Source organism: Amblyomma americanum, chromosome 2, assembly GCF_052857255.1.
Source record: "Amblyomma americanum isolate KBUSLIRL-KWMA chromosome 2, ASM5285725v1, whole genome shotgun sequence".
NCBI classification, from domain to species: domain Eukaryota; kingdom Metazoa; phylum Arthropoda; class Arachnida; order Ixodida; family Ixodidae; genus Amblyomma; species Amblyomma americanum.
This window is the reverse complement of record NC_135498.1, coordinates 14800463-14815836: the sequence shown is the minus strand read 5'-3', so window position 1 is coordinate 14815836 and position 15374 is coordinate 14800463. Positions and strand designations below refer to the sequence as shown.

At 49.3% G+C, this 15374-nt stretch overlaps 1 protein-coding gene across 1 annotated transcript; it reads right to left on the bottom strand.

Annotated features, from left to right (window-relative positions):
* Nucleotides 1–99: 99 nt before the first annotated feature.
* Nucleotides 100–6895, bottom strand: LOC144120631 (uncharacterized). Its single transcript, XM_077653227.1, has 2 exons — nt 6340–6895; nt 100–5199 (listed from the first exon to the last, which is right to left on the bottom strand). The coding sequence occupies exon 2, from the start codon at nt 5169–5171 to the stop codon at nt 981–983; it is 4191 nt and encodes a 1396-aa protein (XP_077509353.1). The 5' UTR covers nt 5172–5199; nt 6340–6895; the 3' UTR covers nt 100–980.
* Between the last annotated feature and the right edge of the window lie 8479 nt (nt 6896–15374).

Sequence of the window (15374 nt, the reverse complement as noted above, 5' to 3'; positions counted from 1 at the left end):
TTGCTCTCATTGCAGCTGAAGCAGGCAGGAAAGCCATCTCATCAGGAGACGGAAAAACATGAAGGTCAATGGAAAGTCAATGGAAGACAAGAGTCGGTGTTACGAGAGGCAAATGCGTTTATTGTACGTCACAAAATATTCTTCCTCATAATTTGCCGAACAACATTGCAAGTGGTGGCCTGGTATAAAATTTCGATTTCGGCATAACTTTCCCATTTTTCTTTTTCATAAACTACAATAAAACGGCTGACTTCTCCAAGGCACATTTGGGAGTACAGACAATGCAACAGTGTGTACGATTCAACTGTGCAAATTATGAGCATTCTACTAGAAGATATGCAGTATTCGCAGTTAATGGCAAGGCACAGATACAAGAACTCTTTGCTGATGAACACTTTTTGCTATGTTGTTAAATTTACACTTTGTAAGTAATAAACAATAATCTCTCCCAACAATAAGGCACGTGATTACAATATAGTTCTGTCAAACATGTTAATTACCATTCATACATGTGGCTATGGACATAATTTTCAATATTAAATAGACATGTTACAGGCAATTATCAGGGTGCACAACAGTGAAACATTCAACATAAATAAAGATGCTTCTATTTACAAGCATATTCCTCGGCAAATACAAAAGAGCCCTTTGCAGCTTGTAGCCAAGCATAAGGGGTCAGCCTTTCTTCATTTAGATATCAGCTTTATAAATTCTCTGAGATACATATGTTGGAAGGCACACCACTATTTGAGCAGCCTTACAAAATTTTAGCACATAAGGCACACAATCACCAAGAGCTTCCAAAAGGCGTCCTTGAGCACAAGATTGCCTTGCTTCAAACAACAGATCTCACGTCACACTTTGGTGTGGTATTGCTCGAACATATGACGGCAAGGCAAAAGTGGCAACATGAAATGCAGCCACAAATTTTTACGAAAAAAATAAAAATCTTGAGCACAACTCAGTCTGCTTTAGCACAGTTATTGCTTGTCTCGAGACGCAGTCTTTGCTGCCCTGCCAGAGAGTCTGCGCACTCCACGGCGTGCTTTGTCTTTGGGAGATGGCTTGCTGGCACTGTCATTCCCTGGGCTCTTCTTGCTTGAAGCTCCTTTCTTGTTCGCAGGTGCTGCCTTGGTCTCGGCAGCAGGGCTACCTTCAGAAGGCACTGCCTCAACAGGGCTCGGAGCCTCCTTGGTAGCCTCTTCTGCAGCTGTGTCCTCGGCTTCCATGTCATCTTCATCAGGGAGACTGTCCAGCTCAGCTAGGGATACAGCTGCATAGTTGTGCTCTTCTGTCTTTTGCTCCTCCTGATCAGCACTGTTCTCAACACTGTCACTGCCTCGCACACCAATGAGAATTTCGTCGAAGCGCTGATCTTCATCTGTCTTTGCCCCGGGAACAGATGATGGAGAGCAGGTTCCATCAACTCGTCCAGGAGCATCAAAGGCACGTCCGGCTTCATCCAATGAAGACATCTCCATGTCGTGAGCACCCGTTGCATCCGAAACGTCTGCCTTTTCTTCCTTCATTGATGGTTCATCTGTCTGGAGCTTGTGAGAGAGACGGTGCTGCAGCATCTTCACATAAGATAGGAAGATCTTGTGGCACACCGGGCATGAGAAGGTCATAAAATTAGGCGAGGAATGGTTGGCTCCACCGGGCTGATCTCTGACTGCAGCTGCTTGGGCCCCAATGAGTTCAACCTGCTTTGATTGGTTTCGCAGCAAGTTGATGACTGAATTCTCAATGCGCCCTTTGAAAGACATAGTGATTGTGGAAGGGCCGTCAGCTCTGTCTACAAGCGAGCGGGAATCATCTGAGCCAGATGCCTTGGTGTTTGATGAGGACTCACCGCCTTCCCCATTTTGCTTGGCCTTTTTCTTCTTTAGCAGGCACACCTCGCGGAGGTGCTTTCGGTAGTTGGAAAGATAGGCAAACGAGTGAAGGCAGTATGGGCAGGTGTGTTCCTGCGAGTGGGGCTTGATATCTGGCTTGTATTCAATGTCACCAACTTCCGAGCAAGTGTCCTCTGTCTGCTCTTTCCCTTTTAGCTTGCGAAGTGGTGCAATCAAAGGTTTACTCTCGCACTCTCTTGTCTGCTGCCTGTTCAGTGGCTGATTGATGACGCCGCTGCTGGAAGACCAAGATGGTCCCCCTGTGCTGGTGCATGCTGCCCGCTCCATGCTTGAAGCATTCGCAAGGAGCTCCAGACCACTAGTATCTGCATCTTCAGGGAAGCGTAATGGATTTAACACAGAAGGGCCTGTAGTTTCCGACAGTTCCTGCTTGACCTCAACATCGTCCTGTGCAGACGGTGTGTGGATTTGGGTCTCACTCAAAGAAGCTTCCTTCTTAGACACCTTTCCACCCTTACGTCGTTTTACAACCTTCTGCCCGGCTACTTTCTTGTTTGGGCAAATATCCCGCAGGTGTTTTTTCAAGCTGGCGAGGTATGTGAAACTCCGCTTACAGGTGCTGCAGGTGTGAGAATTGACAAGTGCAGAACAAGATGCACCACCGGTTCCACTGGCTGCAGCAGTCTTGCTCCTCAAAACCCTCCTGCCTTCACTAAATGCAGGGGATGGCACCTGCTCGTTCTCGGCAAACTCGGATTGATCACTTTCTGCTCTGATTTCTTCGCACAGTTCCTCTCTAGAAGGTGGAGTAACCTCTTCTTTTGGAGACTCGTCAAGTGCACCGGTAGGTATGTCAGCAGTCTTTTCAGCAACCGACGGAGCCTCAGCTTTGTGGTCATTGATTGCACTATCAGCTAATTCATTGGGACTAGATTTTTCTACCTCATCGGAGCACGGCAAAGCAGCTGCGTCCACATCCTGTAGTTTTTCGACATCTGCATCCAATACGTCGGCTACAGCATCAGGTGCAATCACTTCATGCTCTTCTGTAACCTCTGGAACAGTTTCAGAGTCGTGCACATTTTCTGCTGGCTCTGAAGTTTCATCTTGCTCGATTATGATTTGCTCTCCAGGAGACTTTATGTCTTCTACAATCACCAAATCCGGAAGAGATTCTGTGGGGCTCTTTGCAGGGTGCACTTTCAAATCTAGGGCTTTCTCTTCGGTCTGCGGTGAGCGGGCACTACTCTTGGCACGTTTAGCTTCAGCCGAAGGGCTCTCGACAACATGTGACCTCTTCTTGACCCTGAGGTGGACCTCCCCGCTAGACATGCCAAGCTGTCTAGCTGAGCAGCCGAGCCGGCTATGGACACTGTAGCCCCTAGTCAGCTGCTTCTGGAAGTCCGAGTTCGAACCACAGTCCAGGATGTGCTGGTGGAGGTCAAGGCGAGAACTGAAGCTTGAGCTGCACTTGGTGCAGACAAGCTTCTCCTGAGGTGGCACTTGCTCAGCCCTCGGCACAGATGTGGTGTTGTGCAAAAACCCAACAGGGCTTGTGAACGTCCAGCACAGCTCTGGAGGCACTCCCTTTTCTCCTTCTATTTCCACATGAGTGCAGAGCACATTTGGGTGATTGTTGATCTTGTGTTCTTCAATGGCCTTCCTCGAACTAAATTTTTCAGCACACACTGAGCATATGAAGGTCGTGGGGACGCTGCGCCCTATCACATTCTCGCCAATCTTCTGTGGCTTGGAATTAGCAACACCGCTGTTCTTGTGAGGCCAGCCATGGTCTGGCTGTGAACCTCCCAGAAAGTTGCACTCTGTTTCTTCACTGTTGTCTGAGCCGTCATTAGACACTGTGTTGTTGCCGGATGGAAGACGGTTCGAGTAGATCTGCATCATTTGAGTAATGTCAAAAGCAGCAGGAAAGTTGTGGATGCTGTATTGGACGGCCACCTTTTGGCTTTTTTCCTCGGGAAAGGCACACTGGTCTTGCCTTATCTTGAGCTGCGATGACTTGCCGTCCAGGTAATACAGCAGGTTTTCAGAGATGCGATGAGCAATAGTCATGTAGAATTCCTCCTCGGACAATTCCTTCACAGCTGGCTTGCTTGAGCGAGACCGAACAGTTACCGGCTCTTTCCGTGGCTGCAGCGACCGTGTCCTCCTGTCCTGCTGAGCTGCTGCATGAGCAGCTTTCTTGTGCTGGCGCAAGCTTATAAATGTTGGAAACCTGCGCTTGCAGATGCTACACAGGTACTTGTTTTCAGACTCAAAGCCCTTCACACGCTTTTTCCTGATGACAGCACGTGCATCTGGCAGCTTGCATTTTTTTTGCGTCGAACTCTGTGGGGCTGCTCTGTGTGTTGCCTTGTGCTTCTTCAACTGCTCTTCCTCAAGAAAAAACTTGGAACACAACTCACATGGGTAGTAGTGCTCAGGGTGATGCTTCCTGAGATGCTTCTGAAGGTGCACACCATGGGTAAAGGAAGCTGCGCAAAACGAGCAGGGAAATGGCAAGTCTGAGCTCTCGTGGGTCTTTTCATGGCGCCGCTGAATGGCCTGCGTTGGGAAGCTCTTGTCGCACTGCTTGCAAAAAAACTGCTTCTCTCCAGAGTGGACGGACTGGTGACGGACAAGATTCTGCCGATGGGAGAACGTCATTTCACAATGACTACAGCTGAAGCCCTTCTGGCTGTTGTCGTCTGCATGGCTGCTTACATGCACCCTCAACTCATCCCTCAGGTCAAATAGTGTGGAACACAGGTGGCAGCGATACAGCCCTAAGAACTTGGAATCCCCTGAAGCAGCTTCCAACAAGGAATCACTTTCTTCACGCAGCTGACGCACTAGATTGAGATTGATGTTGCAGTTTGTGATGTCTGCTTCTGACAGGTACTTGTAGTTGACGTGCGTCCTGAGAAAGTGCCTTTTGAGGCTGAAAGCGTGCTGATAGGTCCCTGTGCAAACATCACACTTAAATTGCTTCTTTCCCTGCCGTGCATTCACAATGTGGAAGCTCTGAACCTGGAACTGGAACTCCCCATCACGTATTTCACTCTGACGCTCATGCGCCCGCTCATCATCAACATCTGTGTTATCATCAGTGTTTGAGTTGTCCTGGAAGGCTTCACCCGTTTCATCAACATGCTTAGGAGATCCTTCGCTGCTTGTAGAGCCCAAGGAATGTTCAGTAGCCACATCACTGTCACTGTTTCGGGCAGATCCACTGTCCTGCTGTGGGTCATCCACATCTTCTTCTTCCTCGTGGTCCATCCTTGTGGGTTGCAGCTGACGATCTATGGTTTCCATCCAAAAGCTTGCTTCATCACCCAACAACCTGCGCAATAAACAACAAATAATCAGTTTATCGCGCATTGATAATGTGCCATCACATACATCCTGCTGTAAAACACGAAAAAAAAAAGCAGCGCTACTGGGGCGTGAATTACGCTTCACGTAAACCAAGGAGCGAAATGGTTCACAAGTCGAGAACGAAAGCGACAGCAGTAAGCGCTATTGCGTTGACCCTATTCCGGAGCCAACGCGACAGCTTTCAACCAAACGTGCCCAAAATGTTTCCAACTGCACTACTAGGTAAGCAACGCAAGCGAATTTCGCTGATACAGTTCCGCATCAAAGCAGCACATATGATAACATGGCCGCGCGGAGCAGGAAACCCGGAGCGCGACGCCGAAAGCTGTGGCGGCAGGCGGAGAAAAGAGCACGGGGCATTCATCTCAACATTCACGCCACGTGCCTGCACGGCTGGCAGCAAGGCTTCTTACAGCGACGCAGCGCGAAGCAGCACACGGGAAAGAGCAGCACTGAGCTGTGCAGACGCCTTCTCCTTTATCAGCAATTGAATCACCGACAAGACTGCAGCAGCAAGCAAAATGGTTGCTAGACCAGCACGAGACGCTACCAAACACTACCTGCGAGTCTTTCCTCGCCGGCTCGTCAGCTATGCAGCTGGAGCTGTCGGCTTCGTGCACAGCGCGAATGATCACAGCCCTTAAATTACCCTACTTACGATAAGTCACGTAGGCATCTCCAAAGGCTGTCGCGAGTGCACTGTTCATGCGTCTCGTCTACCATTACTTCAGCTTGTAAACATAAACGATTGCAAAGCAAAAACAGTATACACGCTTCAAAACAACGCGTCCGCAGCGGCCTCGAGCAGCGCGAACGCACTTATCCACCGACACGTTCTCGTTCCAAAATCGGCCATTATAGTGAGACGGGCAGTTTCCTTTAGAACCGCGACCCGAGGCCCGCTTTAGCTGGCCGGTTCGCGAAGACAGGCGCAGCACGTGCCTACGCTTTGCAGTCTGGAGATGACAGTCTCCACGAGCTCGGGCCGGTCGTGGGCATCGTCAGACGCACACCGGCGGTCAGAAACAGACGTGCCACTTGTTGCAGAGGAAAAGCAGTAACGGTAAGTTGGGCTTCACGGCACCACCTTCGAATGATCACTCACCATGGCACTTGAGAGATGCGCTGAAAAACTGCTCCGGTCACGCTTCACAATCACCGCGTCACAATCTCGCCGCTTTCGCCGTTTCCCACGGACATGTCTCGTTGTCGTAAGTGTCGATTTCGGGCAAAACAACCCGTTTCCGAAGCAGGACAAGCTTGGACTCGCGGCGTACCGACACATACGACGGGAGAAGCGGACTCTCGTCATCCAATGAGATGGCTCGGTCCACATGCCGGACCGGGTCCATTGGCGGCGCGCGGGGTGGGGAGGGAGACTCTGGGAGCTTGCTCCACTGCGCGGCCATCTCCTCTCTGCTTGCAGCAACTTCGCGGCGGCGCGCGCGCGCGAGGCTCCGCGCTAGCGGACCACCGCCTGAAACCGGGCTAAAAGGAAATCATTTCGGCCGCGAATAAGAGCCGATGCGCAGCCTAGATTCCGTGGCGGCGGCGGCAACCTTGCCTTTTCGCGCCTGCGGTGGGAGTCGCTCATCGCGTTTGCCGTGGTGCGCATACGCTATAGCTGCATGCCGCCACTGTTTTGCGCACCTCGAGCAAACAGCTGCGACAACCGAGGTGTCTGCCCCTGCGGCCCTTTCGGCCTTTCGTCGCCGCCCATTATTGCGCGCGCTTCACGTGTGTGCGCGAGCGGGGCTAGCTGGCGCTCTACGGGCGAAAACAGGCGCACGCATCAGAGCTGCGTGGATGTTTGGCATATCGAGGAGCCCTGCACAAATCTGTAAGAGAACTTGGCAAATTGCGTTGCAGTAAGTTTCATCTCGTGTGGTCCGGAATATGTGGGCATGCATTTGTGCAGTGTTGCAGATGTATTCGATTATTATAGTTATACCTGTGTAATTTTTTTTTAATTTCGTGAGGACCTTGATCGAGTGAATCCAGACGATCGAGACGCCCTTTGTTTTTATTCGCCCTTTCGAAGCGCCGAGTGCAACAGACTCGATCGAGTGTCGGCCGTCCGTGTACTCCTATCTCGTGCGCGGCAGCAAACAACGTGCCCCTCGACGACGACCCATTCACAAGAAATAAAGGGCGCTCAGTCGATGAATGCCTTTGCTATGGTCGGAGACTGAGCTCGATTTATCACCAACTCCGTCCGCCACGGTAGCTGAGGCTTGTAGGCCGCGGAGGTGGCGGCACCTGCTGCTGCTGCACAATGGCCTCCGGTGGCGCGGTGTGTGTGCGCGCGAGCACCCACCCTCGCTTCGTCTGCCGTTGTGGACACGCTCTACTATGCACGGCGGTGGCCGGATCGCGTGACGTCACGGCTTGGGAGCACCAATAAGAGTGTGTCGCGAAACTTGCGTACGGGCCTCAAGTGCGCACACGACGATATACAACAAAAATTTCAGCCCTCTGTTCCTGCCAGCCTTACAATCCTTGATTTCATTCACCTAAGCTCTTCTTTTTTTTTTCCTTTGAATATCTCATATCTAAACGCAGACGATGAAAACGTACCAAATTAGGCAGAAATTTAGATATGAGGCAAACATAACTGGACATGGAATGAGAAAAATAAGATCGATGAAGCATGAATCAGAATATCAAAACCAAGGAATTTAACGTGGAAGTACAGCGCGCAGTCACCACGGGAAAGAATCGACATGTGCTTCCTTCTGTGAGGGAAAAAAAAACAAACTTGACAAGTAATTGCCCCGCGCGGACCATTGTGCCCTGCGGTTTCCGAGGGACCCAGCAATGCCGATAAGCGCGCGTATCGTGCTTCAAACAAAGGATAGGTTATCTACGCAGCCTTCCCCCGCTTCTTTCCCTATGAGTGCAGGCTTTGGCGTAAAACAACGCTCTGGCGCATTTAGCAGGGCCCTGAACCATCCTGTCAATTTTCTCTTGCACTTCATCATTATTTCTTTAGCTTGCTGCTCAGAAAACCAGGCATGCCCATATTTATACACGAGAGAACAATAAACGAGGCAACAAAATCTACTCGCAGAGCGTATGAAGAAGAAATGTGGACAGCAATTGAGTAACAAAAAACTATAACAATAATTGGTTTTTTGGGGAAAGGAAATGGCGCAGTATCTATCTCATATATCGGCGGACACCTGAACCGCGCTGTAAGGGAAGGGATAAAGGAGGGAGTGAAAGATAATGCCGTAGTGGAGGGTTCCGGAATAATTTCGACCACCTGGGGATCTTTAACGTGCACTGACATCGCACAGCACACGGGCGCCTTAGCGTTTTGCCTCCATAAAAACGCAGCCGCCGCGGTCGGGTTCGAACCTGAGAACTCCGGATCAGTAGCCGAGCGCCCTAACTAACCACTGAGCCACCGCGGCGGGTTAACAAAAGGGAAAAAAACTGTAAATGTGTTTTGTTACGAATACTTCGCTTGATTTGGAACGCTACGTTTCAAATAAAAAGTTTCAGCTCACAGGCTTCAGAGGACACTGAAGTCTGAGCGCTGAAAGTTGCATGGCCCCTGAGTTATAAGCAATGTGTAGGAGCTTAAGAATATATCGCAGCACAGCGCACTGAACTTTCGCCAAAGGCCTATGCCAAAATGAAAATTGGTTTTGGTGGGAAGTAAATGGCGCAGCTGGGGAGGATCAGGTAGCAGCAGGTCTGTTGAAGAATGGAGTGGACATCGTGCTAGAAAAACTAGCCACCCTGTATACACAATGCCTTATGACCTCTACCGTACCAGAAGCTTGAAAGAATGCAAACATTATCTTAATTCATAAGAAGGGAGACGCCGAGGACTTGAAAGATTACAGACCGATCAGATTACTATCCGTTGCCTACAAAGTATTTACTAAGGTAATCGCTAATAGAGTCAGGGCAACCTTAGACTTCAATCAACCAAATGATCGGGCAGGCTTTCCTAAAGGATATTCTACAATAGATCATATGCACACTATCAATCAGGTGATACAGAAGTGCGCAGAATATAACCAACCTCTATATATATAGCCTTCATTGATTACGAGAAAGCATTCGACTCAGTGGAAACCTCAGCAGTCATACAGGCATTGCGTAACAGGGGGGTAGGAGAGCCTATGTCAAAATACTGGAAGATATATATAGCAACTGCACAGCTACTATAGTCCTCCACAAAGTCAGCAATAAAATTCCAATAAGGAAGGGCGTCAGGCAAGGAGACACGATCTCGCCAATGCTATTCACCGCCTGTTCACAGGAGGTATTCCGAGACATGAATTGGGAACAGTTAGGAATAAGAGTAAATCGAGAATGCCTAAATAATCTGCGATTCGCTGATGACATTTCCTTGCTGAGTCACTCAGGAGGTGAGCTGCAAATCATGGTCAATGAGTTAGACAGGCAGAGCAGAATGCTGGGTCTAAAAATTAACATGCAGAAAACCAACGTAATGTTCAACAGTCTAGCAAGGGAACAGCAGTTCACAATTGGCAGCGAGGGCCTGGAAGTGGAAAAGGTCTACTTAGGGCAGGTAGTGACAGCTGATCCGGATCATGAGAGGGAAATAAATAGAAGGATAAGAATGGGGTGGAGCGCATATGGCACGTTCTTTCTGATCGTGAGTGGCAGTTTACCAATTTCCCTCAAGAGGAAAGTGTACAACAACATAATCTTACCGGTACTCACCTACGGAGCAGAAACGTGGAGGCTAACGAAAAGAGATCAGCTTAAGTTAAGGACAACGCAGCGAGCCATGGAAAGAAAAATGATAAGTGTAACGTTAAGAGATCGGAAGCGGGCAGAGTGGGTGAGGGAACAAACGCATGTTAATGACATCCTAGTCGAAATAAAGAGGAAGAAATGGGCTTGGGCAGGGCATGTAATGCGAAGGCAAGATAACGGCTGGTCCTTAAGGGTAACGGAGTGGATTCCAAGAGAAAGTAAGCGTAGCAGGGGGCGGCAGAAGGTTAGGTGGGCGGATGAGATTAAGAAGTTTGCAGGCAAAGGGTGGATGCAGCTGGCAAAGGACAGGGTTAATTGGAGAGACATGGGAGAGGCGTTTGCCCTGCAGTGGGTGTATGGGTGTAGTAAAGCTGGTGATGATCTGCCTCACATATCGGCGGACACCTAACCGCGCCGTAAGTGAAGGGATAAATGAGGGACCAAAAGAAGAAAGAAAGAAAGAGGTGCCGTAGTGGAGGGCTCCGGAATAATTTCGACCACCTGGGGGATCTTTAACGTGCACTGACATCGCACAGCACGCGGGCGCCTTAGCGCACAGCCGACGCGGTCGGGTTCGAACCCGGGTACTCCGGATCAGTAGCCGAGCGCACTAACAACTGAGCCACCGCGGCAGGTTATCTAATTTCGGAGTTTTCAAAAAAGTAAAGAAATCATGCCAACCGATCTCTGGCGGACGGCCGACGCGCGAACTTGTAAAATTCGGTCGCCTCATCTCTGCCTGCGTCCCACGTGCGCTTCCGCCAACCACAAGCGGTCAAGGTATACGCCATTTGGCAACGTATCACGAGCAATACGTGTTAATGACGAAATAGTAACATAAACAGCGGCTCTTCAAACTTGATAGCCCGATAGCGCACACCCCGACAGCGTAGCCATTGCTTGAGCATTTAAGCGTTTGTTATTATTATTGTTTGCTTGTTTCTTTTTTGGCATATGACAATTACACTGTAGAAGTTGGCGCGTGCAAATTTTCGATATAGCATCCCGTGGGATTTTATAAGGACCTCGCAAATCTCAAATGCGGTAAATAACGGAACACCTAGGCTGCATGATTTCGAATTTGGATCGAATCAACTTGCCAGCAATCGACAGAATTTCTCGTTTAAGAAACATGATGCAGAGTGTTCAGCTGCTGCTGCATGTCTGAACAACTATCTTAAATGCGAAAATCAATTGCCCTTTCATAAGTTTGTCGTGTTAATTAAACATTAATTAAGCATACTCATCTCCATCACGAAACAGAGAGATTTAAATTTTGTTTTCTTCCTGGACGTTTTCAGCACCCGTAAATTCATCCACGTGCAGGTACACTTCATGATATCGAAACATTATATCGGGAAATAATCGATATAACGTAAGGAACGTAACTGCCCTGCCAGATAAATTATTTTAGCAGTTATCCATCTTATCAACTTCTTTGTATATAGAGGAGTAAAATTCACCCAGCAGTGCAGACAACACCCTTTTTCTTATAATGCACTTACCTGTGGAATGCACGATCTTCCAGAGTGCGCTGTCACAACACCAGGAGAAAACTCTATTTTATTTCCTATACGGATTATTGGAGGATATATGGTCAGTGCCTTCGTCCCGTAGTTCGAATGCTTACTATAATCAATAATGTTCCATTCGGAGAATTTGTCCTTTCACGGAATTTGAGGAGTAAAATTTGGCGAAAACGGAATTTTTAAAGAGTTTCAGGGAATTTTAAGAACCAAAATTGTCCACTTTTCCCCACTTGGCGGAGCTTTCAAGCTGATGCCGAAAAAACGGGTCTGAAGTAGGGTTTTCTGGGGTCTCATTGAGGAAATGTTCGGTTAAAGCAATCAACATCACGGACTGGAACTGCCATATGTCCAGCCTACCTGGGCAAAAATTTTGAAGATTGGAAAATTGTAAAACAATGTTATGGAAGTACTGAAGGCAATGGTCCATTCCTCTGATATGTAGCAAAATCTTTCTTTTAAAGTGTTCCCAGCGATCGCATTGAACAGTTAAGACTGCCATAGAAAACCAGTGGGGAATGCTTTTGACGATATAAAAAAAAAACGTTAATATAAAAAAATACAGGACTGCCGTCGGGTGATCAGCGGATATATTGATTGTTATAGTAAAATTTTACATTATACGAAATCCACTGTGGTGGCTCAGTGGCGCTCGGCTACTGATCCGGAGTACCGGGCTTCGAACCCGACCGCGGCGGCCGCGTTTGGATGGAGGCTAAACGCAAAGGCGCTTGAGTGCTGTGCGATGTCAGTGCACGTTAAAGATCCCCAGCTGGTCGAAATTATTCCGGAGCCCTCCACTACGGCACCTCTCTCTTCCTTTTTTCTCTCAGTCTCTCCTTTATCCTTTTTCCTTACGGCGCGGTTCAGGTGTCCGCCGAGATGTGAGACAGACACTGCGCCATTTCCTTTCCCCAACAACCAATTTTCAATTATATGAAAAAAAACTGCGTTCATAAACGGTTTAAACCCGCTCAAAAATGCTTTTGTCCAGAATTGTCCAGAATTGTTGGGTGTGATTACAGGCAATGCCCCGCCGCGGTGGCTCAGTGGTTAGGGCGCTCGACTACTGATCCGGAGTTCCCGGGTTCGAATCCGACCGCGGCGGCTGCGTTTTTATGGAGGCGAAACGCTAAGGCGCCCGTGTGCTGTGCGATGTCAGTGCACGTTAAAGATCCCCAGGTGGTCGAAATTATTCCGGAGCCCTCCACTACGGCACCTAATTCTTCCTTTCTTCTTTCACTCCCTCTCTTATCCCTTCCCTTACGGCGCTGTTCAGGTGTCCAACGATATATGAGACAGATACTGCGCCATTTCCTTTCCCCAAAATACCAATTATTATTATTATTATTGTTGGGTGTTATTACAGGCAACGAGATGGTCGATCGCGCATTTTTTTTTTGGCAGTTCCCTCCATTATTTTTTCTTCATTTCCCTGTAACGACCCTCAAGGAGCTCCATGCGCAAAAAAAAAATAATTATTACTAATTCGAACCGTTTTTCTCCCGCAGACCAAAAAATAAGCGGCTGACATCGCGGGCTGCGCGCGTTCGCTTTACATCGCGGGAAACGGCGCAGGAAACGCTGTTGGGCGGCATTCATTCGCGGCAGCAATGAACTCCCGCGCCTGGCAAAGCGCCAGAGCACCTCCGCACCTCGACGCTGAACCAACGACGCGTCACGGCCGCTCCTCTCGGGAGATAAAAGCGTGTTTTTGCTTCGCAGTCTGCAGCGCACCGTCGAGAGACTTTTCAGTCGCGCGAAGTGTGCGTTGGAGACGGCGCTGGGGCATGCCGCTGAAGCGATCTTAGCGCTGCTCTTTCGCTAGCACTGTCGATACTTTTCGCTGTCGGCAAAACACTGCATGAGCGCCTATCGGTCGGACGCGTTGCTATGCCGGCCTCACCTAGGCGAAGGGCAATGACGTTCAACTGCAGAGTCCAAGGTCGCGGGTTCAAATACCGGCCTCCATGGAAGCGCGTTCGAAGTGCAGGACCCCTGGTATATACAATATTTGCGGTCAAGACCACATATCCACGAAAGAAATCTCGGATATCGCCTTCAGTTTCATTACGGCCAGATTTTTGCGTCTTCTTATATGAAGTTAATACATCGCCGAAATAATGTTCTCTTGTCATCGGGCATTTAAAGGAGCTTCTCACAATGGGCAAAATCGTCAACGCTCTCTCCTGAACCGGTTTTGCGTGAGCGGAGCGTTCCCCCATCGCCTTTTCTGCTCCCCGGGATCAGAGCCACCTCGGTATGCGTCGCACTTTCTGCGCCCCCCCCCCTTTCACAAGTCGCATGTTTTGTTCACCAGAAAACGGCTACCAGCGAACTGGTCAGTTATTTTCGCGGGCCATGCCCTGAGAAAACAGTCAGTGGCCAAGCACGAAGCTTCCTCGCCCTCCATTCTCGCCTCGCAAGGCATGGCTGGTGAAAATTATAATAGTAGTAGTAGTAGTAGTAATAATAATCTTTATTTGCACGTGCAGAGAGGAAAAAGGAAAGTACGTGAAGCAGCGTGCAAGGGTGGACCGAAAGGTGACAACCCATACGTAGCGCGCCGGTCAGTACGCACAAACTGCACGCACGCATACAATTGTTAGCTCATGTGTTTGGCGAAGGCACGGCGCGGATACTGTGACTCCTCACGGCCCTCAGGGTCTGGGAGCTAGATTACCAAAAGGTAGTTACCACCGCCGTAACAACAGACTGTTCATGGAGGACAGTATGGGCGTGCATGGACTCGTTCTGCACGGAGCGCTAATTACGCCTGATGGCCGAGTGGAGGCAGGCGCCGTCGAGAGAGCCGCCCGAAGTGCTGAACAGAGGAGGCCAAGGCGCGCCACTCGGCGGCGGTGCTCAGGGGTCCGCCACCTCGAAGGGCATTCGCTCGACCAACGACACGGCGAACTGCAGGGCGAGAGAGAAACATTTCTGGTCAAAAACCCATTGACCAGATTCGAATGCCTGGTGGCCGGCCAGGGACGCACAACATTTATTGTAAAAAACCTGTTGACCGTAGGCGGCTGTGCTTCATGCAACGGTGACCCCAGTGGAGGAGTGACTGACCTCCAAAGTCCAGCTAACGAGAACTTCCTGTGTTGAAGGTTATAAGTAGTAAGTGTTTAATGTAAAATAAAAAAAAAACAAAAAGGAAAGTAAAACATTTTTGCTGACCCCGGCATCTGCCATCACTACGGCGGCGGCACCTGGGCTGGGGCAGCGGAAATAAAGGATAGCAGGCAGTTTGAAGAAGTGAAATGAAAGAGGTGAGGGGACAGGAAGAAAGTTGGCTCCAGCATTCCTCGGAAGGGCTGGCAGGCGCGTGTGGCGGAAAGGGGGGGGGGGGGGGGGGGGGCTTGCCCTCACATTCCCAAAGAATGTGGTCGTGGTCTTGTGTTGCACAACTTTCAAAAATGCAGGAATGCTGACTTCTTACAGGAAGATGTTCGCATCCTTGTCCGAAAAGGAAAGGGGGGAGATGTCCCTTTGCATGTATGAGAGGGAACTTGCTGAAAGGACACAATAGAGCAGGGGTACGAACGACGCAAGGGGTGAGTCGAGACAGGTACTCGTCAAGGGAATGCATCATTGTAACCTTTTGACAGCTGCCCTTTACACTCCATAGCTCCGGACGTCCGTATCATTTTCGAAAAAGAATAAAAGAATACAGTGCAGCCTGACTGTTCTCCCCTCGCGCAGCCAGCACCTCGAAGTGAAAACACGGTCTATGAACGAGGGTTTTTTTTTGGTTGCAAAATATCTTCCTGTAAGTCAGCCTTCCTGGAATTTTGAGAGTTATCTATTGTGAACAGCAATTTTTGACATGCGAGCAGGGACCCCGGAACAAGGAGGGCCAAGGGAGCGG

Excerpts from the sequence above, each read along its gene's own strand:
- LOC144120631 (XM_077653227.1), bottom strand. The coding sequence starts at position 5,171 with ATGGAAACCATAGATCGTCAGCTGCAACCCACAAGGATGGACCACGAG.